This window comes from Plectropomus leopardus, chromosome 10 (genome assembly GCF_026936395.1).
Source record: "Plectropomus leopardus strain MGB_pleo_1.0 chromosome 10, ASM2693639v1, whole genome shotgun sequence".
NCBI classification, from domain to species: Eukaryota; Metazoa; Chordata; class Actinopteri; order Perciformes; family Serranidae; genus Plectropomus; species Plectropomus leopardus.
The window spans coordinates 11,726,342-11,741,534 of NC_142185.1; the positions used below are offsets into that span (position 1 = coordinate 11,726,342).

At 39.1% G+C, this 15,193-nt stretch overlaps 1 protein-coding gene across 3 annotated transcripts in view; it reads left to right on the forward strand.

Annotated features, from left to right (window-relative positions):
• The window catches only part of LOC121949095 (low-density lipoprotein receptor-related protein 1B), a 312,361-nt gene that overhangs the window by 208,786 nt on the left and 88,382 nt on the right, over nt 1–15,193 (forward strand). For all 3 annotated transcript variants that reach the window (XM_088083039.1, XM_088083040.1, XM_088083041.1), the window contains 9 exons: nt 4,910–5,050; nt 5,162–5,287; nt 5,513–5,644; nt 9,169–9,303; nt 9,634–9,763; nt 10,941–11,067; nt 11,227–11,378; nt 12,081–12,205; nt 12,420–12,791. In XM_088083039.1, the coding sequence (XP_087939165.1) occupies nt 4,910–5,050; nt 5,162–5,287; nt 5,513–5,644; nt 9,169–9,303; nt 9,634–9,763; nt 10,941–11,067; nt 11,227–11,378; nt 12,081–12,205; nt 12,420–12,791 (1,440 nt within the window). The remainder of the gene's footprint in view (nt 1–4,909; nt 5,051–5,161; nt 5,288–5,512; nt 5,645–9,168; nt 9,304–9,633; nt 9,764–10,940; nt 11,068–11,226; nt 11,379–12,080; nt 12,206–12,419; nt 12,792–15,193) is intronic.

A 15,193-nucleotide genomic window follows, 5' to 3' on the forward strand; every position in this document is an offset into this window, starting at 1 on the left:
CACATCTTTTTGGTCAATTTTTATACATACTAGGCATTTCTTACAGTAAAGACTTAGACTGTAGGGAGCTGTTATATGGACAATGGAGACTTCATTATTGCATTTCATAAATGGGAGATAAAACTGGAGGTGACATAGACTAATGGCTTGGTTCCTGCACAGTAACAGGTACAGCAAAACAGTGAAATGATGTTTGCACGTCCCCATCAATCACAATTAATGACATCTTGTTATGTTGAGAAAATTGTTTAGAATGGTAGAATGAACAGCTCTGTCCTGGTCTGGTATAATACTTTGTTAAATAGAGAAATTTCACAGCGGTTCAACGGTACATTTATCGCATGGTAATGAATTACTATATATAGAAAATAGCAATCTAGTGGATTTGTACATTAACATTTGGATTCATGCGAGCATGAAAGTGTATTTAATACTCCTAAGACCCCTTTTAATGAGATATCACATCTTTTTTAATAATCTCGGCGTGAGATGATTGGCTTCGCCCACTGGTAGCTGTAGATGTTGATCTATCAAAGATATTACGTTTGTAATGTGCCACAGTGGTTAATAACACAACAAACAACTCATACTCCCTTTTGACTCTTTATCATATTATATGTCAGCATTCATAAAACAGTAATCACGAAGTATTACTGTTTTATGAATAAAGATACCTCATTGAGTGTTACAGTGGTTTACTATGTGCTTATATTTACATGTATTTCAAACTAATTTTACCAATTTAACACTACAAAATTTAATCTTTACTACAAATACTGTTGCTGAGCAAAGAGCTCATTTACGCGTCCTGTTAGCTTGGGATTTATATTCAGCATTTTGTGTAATGTCCACTTGTTTGCTGTCTGTCAGACATTTAGTTTCTCATCCTGCACTAACACGCCTGCCTCCCTTGCTATAGACCATCGAGCATATACTTGTAAAATGTATAGGATCAGCTAAAAAGAAGGGCAGGGGAAGACAGCAGGACAGCAACCAGACATGTCATTTTCCAACCCTGAGCTTCTTTTGTTGACAAGTGAATAGACTCTTAGTGATGCCCATTACAGAGAAATGTACCCTCTGCAGATGTTGATGTCTTGTCGCCATGGTGAAAGATGCAATTTAATGAATTTGCTGACCATTCACTTAGTTTTCAACATCTCCTCTGTGTTTCTTCTTTGTCTTACTAGCTCAGCAAAATGTGATTAGATACCTAATGGAATAGTAATAGTGGTGTTCGGATTGCAATGTCGATATGCAGGTGAATACATGTGCAACCTGCATTGTTAGCGAAATAACATGTTAGGCACTGCTATGTGGTTATGGGTAATTAAGGGCTCTTAAGTCTTGTGTGCTTATTTAGTCAATCAACATTAATTAGCATCAATCTTACAATTGTACAGATCTCTCCTGGTCTGTGATAGCTTGATCGATCTGTTGGTTGTGTTTGAAGTGCTTAAGGTTACTCTAAATTACGTCATGTGTAAATTAGGAAATGTTGAGTTCTATCAGGATCTGAAGCTTTCTCACAGCGTGAGGCAGAGGCAGGCGCACAACCACGAAAGAGGCAAAGGTTATTCTACTGCAGTGGTATCTTTGGAGGGCAGCCCTTAGGGAGGAATTGGGCAGTCATTTTGTCTCGTATTGCTGCAGAATCAATAATTACCTTCTTCTGTGAAGGTGCTGTGATAATACATCCACAATTGACCAGCTAAATTTAACCCTGACTGTCAGCTCCAGAGAGCAAAATGACTGTAATCGATCGAACTGATGATTCATTTGAAGAGCATGCAGCAGTGTGTTGAAACCAACATGTTGATGTGCTCGTTTCCCTTTTGGCTTTTTCATTTTGCGCACATGTCTTAGTGATTGCTCAAACTGCTTGTGAAAAGATATAATGAAGGCACTGTTAGTGACACAAGGTCGATCCACTCAGATCCGAGGGCTCCATAATAATTGGATTGGCTTGGGGGAGAGGTGAGGGCTTCTATTTAGAAGGTGTGGGTGATCCATCAGCTTTGACTTGCCTGGAATCAAACAAGCAGTTGAGGTGGAAATTGAATATGATGTGCCACAAGCAAGCAATCACAGCTAGCCAGCGGTCCCTACGGCATCAAATTAACACAGGGTGCAAAGCTAATCTAGGCTAGCATGCCCTCCAGGGTCACATGTTTTGTAAACTGCATGTAGTCTGTCATTCTCGCTCATGGGAATTTGTCTGATTTGTGAAAACGAGTTTTGCGTTCCCTTTAGGGAAGACATTGGGCCCAAAGCAATTATTCAAGTGGGAATTGTTTTTCTGTGTGTGTTTTTTTGTTTTTATTTTTATTCTAAATGAATCAAGAAGGGATGTGATAACAAAACAGTGTCATGCTTTTAAGGTATTGATGATGTGAACCCAGTATCCCAGTATTCAGATGAAATGTTGGCATTTCATGTGCTCCTGCAAAACTCAAGATATGTTGCATTTGTACATTTTATTTGTATTAAAAAAAACATTTCCAAAGGAATGTAGTGCAGATTACATGACTTTCTAATCAAAAGTAAAGGGGCAAGACTGATGGAGTGAGACTTTGGCATAACTGCTGCCAAGCAGTAGACCACTGCGAGAGATATTAGTAATAGCGTTAGTTGAGTTTTAGCACATACATGACATATAAAACATACAAATGTAACGCGTCCTTGGTTTGCAGAAACATACAGCACCAACATTCTGGGGACTTGGTTGGTGTCAAACCTAAAGGGCTATTGTTTTATTTGTTTCTTCTCTATACAAATATGTTATGAATCTGTCTGATAAGTAATCATTTCAATACAACATATTATATTGACTGCAAAATGGTGCTTCTCTCATCTGTATTAGGCTTCTTTAATATTGCAGCTACTGTAAAATGCTGCATCCACTGCACCAACAATGCTGCTTAGAGGGGTTGAATTAGAACATAACATAAAGAATTGTATTTACCGCTAAATCCTTGAAATTAGTGGTAAAAGTGGTCGCTGTTGCCATTGCCTTGAAAATTAATTTCTTTGGGAATGTTTGCTATGCTTCTAATCTGTGGTCTTTTTTTTATTTCTTCTTTACTGCTTGAGGGAGATGACCTTTCGAAATAGCAGATTTTGATGTTTCTTTAAAAATATGGTTGATTTTTTTTCCTTTTCCATTATGCTGCCTTTTTTAAAGCACGCTCCTCTGTGTAGTGGTTCATTTTTGCAATTTTGTCCCTTTCAGAAAGGACTAATATCAGGTCCATCTCCACCCCATTTACAGTGTCTATTTTCAAGCGAGAGGAGCCACCTGACTCTTCTCCACTTTGCACTGTAGTGGGATTTTAAAATTGAGAGTTCCTGTCACGTCTGTAGAGTCTGTGGCAAAGTGCCTGGACTGTGCATCACTGATTTCTACTGAGGACAGAGACGGGGGTTGGAGGATGGAGTGGTGGTGGCTGTGTGTGCTGGGGTCAGGAGCCTATTGTGCATGTGCCTCTTAGAAAGACACACTCATCACTTATGCTTACGACGGCAGCACTACTGAAGCCTGGGGGTGTACTGTCACACAGAGCCAGACAGGCCAACCTCTCTGTCAGGGAATAGATGTTGAAACATGATGAAACAGAACAACCACAGTGCATGCTCTTCGTTGCCCAAGCGCTTTGGTTTTAAACTCAAAGATTGGCTCATGAAAGAGAATTAAGCCTCATGAAGTCTTATTAAGTACAAAATCAAAGATAAGAAGGTGCTGTCTTGGAAAAATGTTCTTAAGTGTTCTTTAACCAAAGTAACCAAATTAGGTGAACATTTGTTACTTCTGTTCATACACAATAAGTGGGAATCTACTGAATATATATGACAACACTAAATAATACATGTGCAATAGATGATAACAGTTATACATGATAGAATGATACATAGGAAAGAGAGAGAAATTACAATTACATAACATATAACAATAGTAATGGAAAATAATAATACTAATAAATGTAGTTTGTAATAGTATGTATGTTACATGCATAGATTATAGTTTTTCTACATAAATTTATAGTCATATGTGTATAATAATAGTGGAAGTATGACAAATAATAATGGCAGTAGTAGGCTGCATTAGGTTGGACCATAGCATCAGCACTACCACGACCCACGATCCAGGTGCAGCTGGTATCCAAGAAATCTATGAGTCAAAGGAGCATAAAGGTTCCAGAGAAGGAACCGAGTTGGTGATATGCAGAAATAGGACGTTAATATTTGCAAATGAAAAGAGAGAGAAGAAGAGAGGAGCTCAGTTTATCATAAGAAGTCCCCTGGCAGTCTAGGCCTATATTTGCCTAACTAGGGGCTGGTCCACGGACAGCCAGAGCAGCCCTAACTATACGTTTTATAAAGAAGAAAGTCTTAAATCTACTCTTAAATGTCATTGCATTGAAAAGATATTATTTTGCCCTAATCACTCCATAATGACAACTATTTCAAACATATTAGTCTTAGTTGGTGTGACAACCTTTCCCTAACATCAACTATGTTTCAAGGCTGCAAGATGAACACGTTGGCAGCAGCAAGTGGGCAGAGCAGGGAGCAAGGTATCGCAATCTTTAATCTCAAATCATCTCAGAGAATGCTACAATTATTTAGGGGCTTTATGGCATAAGAAAGCCAGCCTTGGTGGATTAGATTGAAAGCTGAAGCACTCCATTTGTACTTGGAATTGCTATTTGATTGTGCTGTAGTGTTTTTGAATGCTTGTTTACATCACAACATGATTTGCATACATTTCGTAGTGAATAAGACTTAAGTGCTGCAGTATTATCTGAAGCAAATAATACAATTTGCCCTCACACTGCAATTTTACTGAATCTGCATCTCTGGCCATACATTTTTTATATCCATAATCAACAAATGACACTGATGGTTGCAGGCGGCAAACTCTGGTGGGCAGATGAGGAATCAGCACAGCTGGGAACGGTTACCAAGAGAGATGGACGTAACCCCGTGATCCTGAGAAACAAGACAAGTGGGGTGGTTCATATGAAAGTGTACGACAGGGAGGGTCAGAAAGGTAGGCATGCTCACAAGCACACAGAAAAAGACACAGAAACACACACTACCTGCATATATTTACCTATGATTCCTTATTATTTGCCTTTTACTTTTTGTGCTTAACCTTCAGGAAGAAACCAGTGCCAGATAAACAACGGAGGATGCTCACAGCTCTGCTTCCCCACTTCCGAGAATACCCGTAGCTGCTCCTGCACTGTTGGCTACAACTTGCGTAGCGACCGCATGTCTTGCGAGGGTACATTTCCCAAAATATGTTCTCTAGAGCTGCCAATGTGTTCCTATCAGTTTTTTAGTTCACACACATTGTTGGAATCTTTCTGCCTTCATGATTTTAGATGTGAGGCAATGAACAATGCGTACAATTATAAAATTATCTATACTTAAGTCAAAGAGCATTTACAGTTTACAATTCTTCAATCGCTTTGTTCAGGGTATTAATAGGTCATTTGTCGTTTTTTAGGTGTTGACTCATTTCTGATGTATTCCATCCATGAGGGAATCCGGGGAATCGCTCTTGACCCGAATGACAACAGCGAAGCCCTCATGCCCATTACAGGGACACTGTTTGCTGTGGGAGTTGACTTTCATGCAGGTATGATATCATGCAACACTCATGGTGACATGTGATATTGAGTATAAGGCAGCATGAAGCTTGAAGAATTTCTTTTTGTCAGAGATATGGCGGAATGTACTGTGCATGATGCATGTTTTTTTCAAGTGTTAAAGTAGAAATGAGAAGTTTTTTTTGCAAGCTTATAAATAGCTATGGCCTTTGGTTTACCTAGAGAGCAAAGATGATTCTCTGACTTGATTGTAACAGGGAAATTGCATTTGTTTTCCAGATGGTTAACTTTTATTATGCCTCTGAGCTGGTGATAGCTGTGGTCAGAGGCATTATGTTTTCAGGTTGTCAGCCTGTCCCAGTAAGTCGTCTTCTAATCAGAAGGTTGAAGGTTCAATTCCCTGCTCCTCTAATCCACATGTCAAAGTATCCTCGGGCAAGGACCCTAAGCTGCTCCTGATAGCTGTTCTATCTGTGTGTGAATGTATATGAATAGTTAGAAATTGAGTAGCAGGTGGCACTTTTTACGGCAGCTTCGGCCACCAGTGTATGAATATGCATGTAATGTACTCGAGAGTGTGAAAGCTCTTTAAGTGGTCAAACAACAAGAAAGGCCCTATACAAGTGCAGGTTCATTCACCATTTACCATTCATGTTGCCACTCATAATAAACTGAATTGAATTCAACATATACTGTTTTATTGGTTGATGTTAAACATGAAAAAATATTGCTCAGAAGAGCAATACTTAAGTGAACTTTTATAAGGGGGATAAAAAGGTCCTCTTGGGCTCAAACCTTTTGAATTTTGCTCTATAGGTTTGTGGAGTGCAGCGTAGAAGAAAGAGTGACAAGTTAACATTAAAGGGAAACCTCAGCATGAATGACTATTTCCTCAGAACCACTGAAACAATCGTAATACAAAGCAATTCCCAAGATATTGTATCAAATGAAGGTACCGTAACATGCATTGCAAAACATGAACCCAGCAGCTTGTGCTGTCGTTTGTTACATCCCTGCTTCCTTCCACCACATTATACTGCATGTATGATAAAAATGATAGATTTATTTCAACAACAAATGCTATGAATATACTATACGCTGGTAGCGCTCCATATATGTAATAGGTTGCCACTGAAGCATGATAACAATAGCCATGTAAAGGAAATTGCATACTCGCAACTGAAAACAAACTACATACACACAAGGGTTCATACACTAAGGATTTGTAGCGATCTTTTAAAAAAACACCATCCAATTTGAAAAAAAAAAGCATGCTCGGGTAATTCCACACGCACTCTTTGTATTTCCTGTGTAGGTTTGAAAAGAGTCAGAGTTGAAAATGTAAATTAAGGCAATGAATCACTGAAACAGATTTACCATTCCTAGCTGACTGACTGACTGACTACGATCCAAGTAAAAAACAATACCACAACACTGTTCACAAAAAAGTCTTGGGATTCTTGTGAATTACTGTACTGTTTTTGATTTTTTTCGGTAAAAAATATTTTCCAATGCAATAAATGGCACAAATGAAATTCGATGTATCTGTTAACAGAGGTTGTTGAAAATACAAACTATCAAAATCATAAGGTCAAAATTTCAGTTCACCAATGTACTTTATTGTTTCTGTTATGGATGAGAGCTGCCAAGACTTAGCTAAAAGTTCTCTTGTAAAGTAATATGTTTGCCACCTAGCTAAGTAATAAACAAATAGCTAATAACTTTAGCATGCAAGCATCAAAACTGTAGTTCTGTACACTTGGCACACAGGAGAAGTTTCAGTCCTACAACCTCACCACTAGATGCCACTTAATTCTACAGACTGGACCTTTTACATTAGCATGCTGGCATTGTCAGGGACTATCCTCCAAAATTCAACCACAGAGGTTATCCATAAAATCATTAGAAGCATAACCACCACAGGAATAAATACAGACCACTTAGTGTAGGAAGAAAGGGGAGGTGGATGGGTCAAACAAACATAGGACTGTCACCCAGGAGTCTAACCATAAAGTCTGTTTTTTTTGTTTGTTTGTTTGTTTGTTTTGTTTTTTTAACAACTTAAAGTAGTATGCCATTGTGACGTATCATGTGACATACCTGAGATTTATTTCACATGGAATATGTCGTGTTAAGCTGGTAGCAAACATTCTTATTTTAAGACAAACTATGCTCTTTTTTTCCCACAAAGTTTGAATACATCTGCAGCCGTTTCAGAGTGAGAGCCACATGTTTAAAACTGCCACTGTTAACAGCTAATCCAAGGTATCCTGACATCCACCTGTAGTGGTGCTAATTTAGGAAATGCTCCTGTGAGCTTTATTAGAGGGTAGGAAAATAGTACCAATGTGGTCGTATGGGCTGGAGGGCTTGTTGGATTGTCATCATGAGCATGTTAGCATGCAGATGTTAACATTTAGCTCAAAGTGCAGCTATGTTTATGTGTGCCCTCGCTAACTGCTGGCATGGCTATAAACCTTCAGTCATGAAAGAAGGTATTTAAATTAGCTTTTACTTCAAGGCCATTAAATGATAAATGTACATTCCCACTGTAATATAATATGTAAATATTACAATTTACTGTACTAGGACTTCCCGTAAGTCAGTTTCTCTTTCAGATAGTGGCAGAGTTCAGGAGAACAAGGTTCAGTCATTTTGTTACAAAAGTAATTGTCATGAGTCAGTCCATAGTCCTGTAATTGTAAAGAGATGGTGTTATTTGATTCTGAATGTAAGTGACTCTCTCTCTTAAATGGGTTAGGGTTATTCAGGTCACTAGTGTTTACTTTATGTTGATATAAATGATGATGTGTGACCACAGCTTTTGGAAAAAAGAAAATAAAGAGTCCAAGAAAAAAAACTAGAAATTGATAAAATAAAAAAACAAGAATGCCTTCCCTGTGTAATCTTTATGCAGGTGAAAATGCAAATGCAATACTAACCTCATCCAAGAGCAGCCGCTGATAGCTCACGCACAACATTTACTTGTCATCACAGAAGCCAGGCTGCCAGAGCAGAGCAAATGAAACCCCTACAGCTGTATTCTGTCATATGTACGCTACGTGTTAACAGAGTGTGAAGGCAGCAGAAACAAGAAGTGCAAATAAACATATAACGCCACCTAACCTACTAACAACCTGTAGACAACTGAACTGACAGGCACGCACGGAGATGCACTTGAAGACTGCGCTGTAAATAAATTAAGTACTGTTTTATATGCTTATGTAATGGGGCTTTTAAAATCAGAAAGGGTCCATAACAGTTTAACCAACACCATGTTTTGCATTAAGCAATATACTGCATTGTAAAATTTGGCCGACAACTGCCTTTCCTGTTGAGGCACTGTATGTCAACACAGAGCGGTAGATGAACTGTGTGGGTATTTTTGCCATCATACTTTATAGTCCCCCCACAACATTTGGTGAAATGGGCCGTGCTGCAGTAAAATGTAGTTTCATGAGCTGCTTTGTTTGAAGGCATAAATATTTTTGTGGCAGCCTCATTCATCATCTCATTTTCTCACGTCATTAACTGTATGTTGTATGTTTTGCAGCAAATGACACAGTGTACTGGACAGACATGGGGCTCAACAGAATATCCCGGGCCAAACGTGATCAGACCTGGAGGGAGGACATCATTACTACCGGCATCAGCCGGGTGGAAGGCATTGCTGTTGACTGGATTGCTGGTTAGTATCGTCACTCCCGGGGTGCTGGAGTCTATTACTGTACGTTATCAAGTTGATACTGATAGATCAAAAATCTCACCTTATGTGTCAAGTTATTGCATTAAGTACATTAATATGTTCTGGTTTGAATTGTTAAAGAACATCAAGCCTTAGTGACAGAGTTGGGAATCATTCACATAAAATCATTCACAGGGCACATGCATGTGCAAGATAATGTATTAGTTGTATATGTATGAGTTCATGGGAGGGATTTCTCATATAGTAGGTTGCCCATGAGGAGTAATAAAAACTACTGTATTTCACGCCTGGCTGTTTTTTTTTTCTACACAGGAAACCTGTATTGGACAGACCATGGATTCAATCTGATAGAAATCTCCCGTCTGAATGGTGCATACCGCTCAGTGGTCATATCTGAAGGACTTGATCAGCCGAGGGCCATCGCTGTACATCCACAAAAGGGGTAGGCCATGTGTTTATTGTGTTTTCACTATTTCAGAGCACTATTTGTTGTGATAAGTAGCTCGCATATTAACAGTGGTTTTATTTTATTGTCTACAAAAGACATGTTTATATTTGCCTTTAGAAACTCTAATGAGTACAGTCAAACCAAACCAGGCAATAACCACAGACAATACCCCAGTGATGAGTCCTTAAACCCAGGAATCAGGTAGCTTTTTAATACCTCCTGCTCCCTTATTTCAATGGTTTTTTGAATGGGTTTTTGAAATAAAATAAGACAGTAAATACCCTGCTTGCAAACGCTGAAGCTTTGATGTGTTTTTAAAAAAGCAGTTGCTAACAGGTGGCCAAATATACCTACATAACGTCATCGCACCAAGCATGGCTTTACCCTCATTGTTGTAATTCGTTCATTGCCTAAAATTAGCTTTTTACTTCTGGTAATTACATTTAGGCTTCAGAAATCCTGACAATTGTGTTCATTTGTGAAGATTATTTTGCTAAAGATAACATGTAAGTATCATGAATGTTGTTTGCCACAGAGTTTATTCTCTACAGTAATCCAAAATCCAATTGAAAAATCCCATCAGCTATTGACAAGGATACCAGGGCGAAGACAAGGTCCACATTGGCCTATAGAAAACTTCATCCCTGGGGCACTCTATGATCATTGCTGTCAGATGGCTCTTTGATGTCAGATTCAGGTGGACAAGTAGCCCTTCCTTAGCGCCGTCCATTTTTGCTCTTTGCCTTAATAACAGTTTAGCAAGCTTTGAAGAAGGCAGAATCTCTATCCTCTTTTCCTCTTGGTTATGTATGTTGTGCTATAGACTCATCTATTTTGAGAAGAAAAAAACATTTCGAAGATGGTTAAAAGATGTGACTGATGCAGACAAAAAGGGTTTATTAGCCAAATCTGCGTTTCATCTCCGTCCCTTAACTTTCCTACCTTTGAAACATTTGTATTTGTATTCATATTTAGAATTATTTACACATCTGAGATGGGTTTATCATTCAGCTTCAGAACATCTACCCCGATAGAATTTTTTGTCTTTAACCAAATTAAATTTAAGGGAAACATTGTTAATATTGGCCAAATGAGTAATTTCTTTCTTCATTATATTACCTCTTTGTTCATGTATAGAAATCAATGTGTTTGTGTGATGCTGCTATACCAGGTATCTCTTCTGGACTGAATGGGGTCAGAACCCCTGCATCGGCCGCTCCCGCCTGGATGGTTCAGACCAGGTTACCTTGGTTAACTCGGGCATCATGTGGCCCAATGGAATTTCAATAGATTACGAGGTAAAGTTGAACATGGATGCACGAAAACTATCACCAACCCTTCCCCCCTTCCACTCCACGCCTGCATACCATACTTCCTGCCTCATCTCTTTTGTGGCTGAAATATGACTTTCCTAAGAGGTTCAGGATGTGATATGTATTTTTAAAATTACCTTCCAGGAAAATACATTATACTGGTGCGACGCCCGCACAGATAAGATCGAGAGGATCAACCTTGAGACAGGTGAGAGCCGGGAGATTGTACTGTCAGTGGCCAACGTGGACCTGTTCTCAGTGGCTGTGTTTGGGCCTTACATCTACTGGTCTGACAGGTAATTTATTATTTTCATAAATGCACACACATGCAATGCCCTGAAAAGCCTGCAATACTAACCCAACAATAACCCTTCCTTTCAAAGGTCTCGTGGGAATATCAAAAACAGCGGTTCCTCATTGTGAGGGTCACCACCTATTTCTGTTAATACTCTTGGCAGAATTCAGTGTCATCAGCAAAGGCAAAGCCTACTAACCCTTCGGTAAATTCAAGCACACAGTTAAATTTAATCAAGACCTATTTCTCTCTGTGAAATTGGTGGGGGTTTTTTGTATTTTTTGTACGCTTGCAGGTCTTTGAAACAGTGTTGTGGGATCTCTTTTAAATTATTGGCGAACAAATGGTTGTTAAATAATTAATCACGTCTCTTTTGTTTGGTCGTCTGTTTGTTTGTTTTTAACCTCTCTTGCGTGACTTGAAGATCAATCATCTCTGTCTGTCCCCTTAACAACGAAGACCACAATGGAAAGAAGCTGTTAGCTTTATTGTGTTTTTATCTTCAACAGCTTGAATTGTATGTCAGGACTAGATGACTGCTGTCTTGGATTTTGCTTTACAATTATCAAATGAAATTATCTGTCTTTGTATCTATCTGACTTTGTCATTAGCCTGCTCCAGTGAAAAGTCAAATTTCAGTATGCTTTCTTCTTTGAAACTTCAACCACTTATTTTACTGCCTGTCTCCCTGGGTGTACTTCAGGGCTCATTCCAATGGTTCAATCCGACGTGGCTTCAAGACTGACACCAGTGAGGCTGTGACCATGAGGAGTGGTCTGGGGGTCAATTTGAAGGATGTGACAGTCTTCAATAGAGGCAGAGAAAAAGGTAGAGCTTTCATCATAGGAGTCTTACAAATTCACATAATGTCCTTTGTCCTCTACTTAGTTTTGAAAGTCTATAATAAAATCCATGCTGCAATAGTACATGGCTGCTCCACAACACCTATGATTTGCATCTGTAATGTATAGTCACGCAATGATTGCAGTGGGGCAAGAACTGAGGCAAATCAGTAATTGAACATATTGTTATTGTTTTGAAGGCACAAACCCCTGTGCCAGGAGTAATGGAGGCTGCCAGCAGTTGTGCTTCCACCTCGGCAGTGGCCGCCGGACCTGCTCATGCGCCCACGGCCGCTTGGCAGAGGACGGCTTTGCTTGTGAGCGCTATGAAGGTTATCTACTCTTCTCTGAGAGGACCATACTGAAAAGCATCCACCTTTCTGATGAGAGTGACCTCAACTCACCTGTCCAGCCTTTTGAGAATCCCGCTTTTTTCAAGAATGTCATAGCCCTGGCCTTTGACTACAGTCAGAAGACAGCGAGGACCAACCGCATCTTTTTCAGTGATGTCCATTTTGGAAACATCCAGATGATTAATGATGACTGGACAGGAAGATCTATTATTGCAGAAAGTAAGTGAATTTCACATTCCCATAGTGGTTTTAACATTCCCACACTACACATACACACATATACACAATTCTAATGCTACAGTATAAGAAGTGTCATGGTGGCAAGATTTGACTGCACAACTATATTACCATTTCACCAGTTGTAATCAATACACCTGTCTGAGTGGCCAATTGCTCATACTGCACTTGTGCTTTGAAGCTGTGGTAGGCAGTTTTTTTTCTCTGTCACTGGGCAAAAATTCCATAATAACCTTTCAATGTATAAACTCGTAATTGAGGTGGGCTGAAAGAAACATAGACTTCTGCACCTCTTCTTGGCACTGTTTCCAGCTTTTTTTTTAAATAGCCTGTGACAGGAGACTTTGGCCAATCACAGGTTGCTTCTGAGAGAAGGCCCTCCAATTGGCTGTTCAAATGTATATAAACGTCCACGTCCCATTAGGTCGTGGAAAAATGATTCAGTAGTGGACAATTATGCATAAAAAGTTGCAATTTCAGCATTAGCAACAACTGCCTACACTACAAAGCAACCAGTGGCTGAAATTAACTTTTTGACTTCAAGAGGCCAAGAGGCCTGGTAAATGTGAAAGTCCACTGGCCAAGCATATTCTTACCGGCCAAAATAATAAATGGCCTTTTTGTGTCACATATAGCCTGCATTTATGTCTGTACTTGTCATTGAGATGAGAAGGTATTATGTTGAATACAAAGTTAAAGAAGAGATCAAATTTTTTTCAAAGAAATTAAAAAACTTCACTACAGCCTGAGCATGTGTATAAGTTCAGTGATACAGTGTATTTGTTTAGGGCTTTTATTGTGAAAGGTAAAAACGAAAGCAGTGAAGAAGTAATGTGCTGCTATTTACAGTGTGGGAGGAAATGAAGAGATTGCTGTCTTAGTGTAGACTACAGAGTCCCTGTCAAATTATTTTATTACCTTCATATATATGGGAACAACCCATAACCATCAGTTATACATCAGCATCACAGTAGCTAATGGCGGCAAGTTATAGATAAGCAGATCAGCTGATGTCCCATATGGTCACACATGTGAGGAAAAGCTGAGCTGCGCTCCAATAAATGACGCCAAAACATGAGCACTGAGCACTGTAATAAATTACATGACTGTTTTGGTACAAACATTTACCTGTCAGTGTGGCAGATGGCCTTCTGAGATTAACTCGCCTATCTGAAAATTTACCCGCATTTGGGTGCTTGGCAGGTGTTAGTTTTGGACCCTAAACGCGTCCCAAAAAAAAAAAAGAACAGAGACTCATAAAAAAGAGAGTCTAAAAGAGTGGACAGTAAATAATGTGTCAATATTTGCGATGCGTTTTAGAGATGGTAAGACAATCAGCCTCATTTCCTAATATGTGCATAGTAACATTCTTGCTCTGCACATGAAATAGGTGTGCCCATAAAACTACCCTAGGATTCATGTCATGTGTGCACCAGCTGATTTTAGTCTTACCTTCATGCGAATGTTGGTGAATCAGAATCATTCTAAACTGACCGGCTCATGCCTGCTGTCTGCAATCAGCACACGGCCAGGCCCCTATTTCTCTGTATAAGAAAATAGGTTTTCCACAAGGTGTATCATGGCGAAAGCAGAGAAGTTGTTTCTGCACACATATTAAGGGGCTGACACAACAGTGTCAGATGGTCAGTGAGTGTCAGTGAGTGTCTGTGAATGTAGCAGCAGATAGAAACAGCTGATAAGCCTCTCGTCACTCTCAAACATGTTGAAACATGTCGGTCTCTGGTGTACTCTCCTGAAGTCACAGGCTGCAGTCTCTCCCATTAAGGTTAGATATGACATCTTAACACCTGCTTGGAGGAAAATCAGAATTCTATACCCTGCAAGCCTGTTAATTGGCTACCAATTAACCAGTTGGCGTGATTTCCATAAATATCTGAATTTAAATGAATTAAAATGAATTATTAATGAAGATTAAAGGGTGTCAATTTCCTAGTTATTTAATACATTTGATCAATGCATTTTATTTTTTTTAAATGATGGCTTTGAATATTGTCTATTTTAGTCTTTTTAAATAATTACGGTTTAATATGTTCATTTCCTTGAAAGGTGTCTATTTTAAATGTTTGTATGCATGATTTAAGCAAAGATTTGTGTATACACACTGTTTGTGATAATAGTTTAGCCTTCTGCTTACCGTAGCCAAAGGCTCACAGCTGTGGCTAATTCATGCATGTGGCTAGCTGGAGCCTCAGATCTTAGTATGTCATGTCAAAGTGCTTTACAGGCCCACAATCACAATCAGGATGATAAAAAAAAAAAAGTCTGCAAGCTGCAATTTTTTTTTCCTTATGTGTAACAGCATTGACTGTGGATTGGGATGTGAACACTGCCAACATGCATCTGTAGACTGATCAAAGACTTCA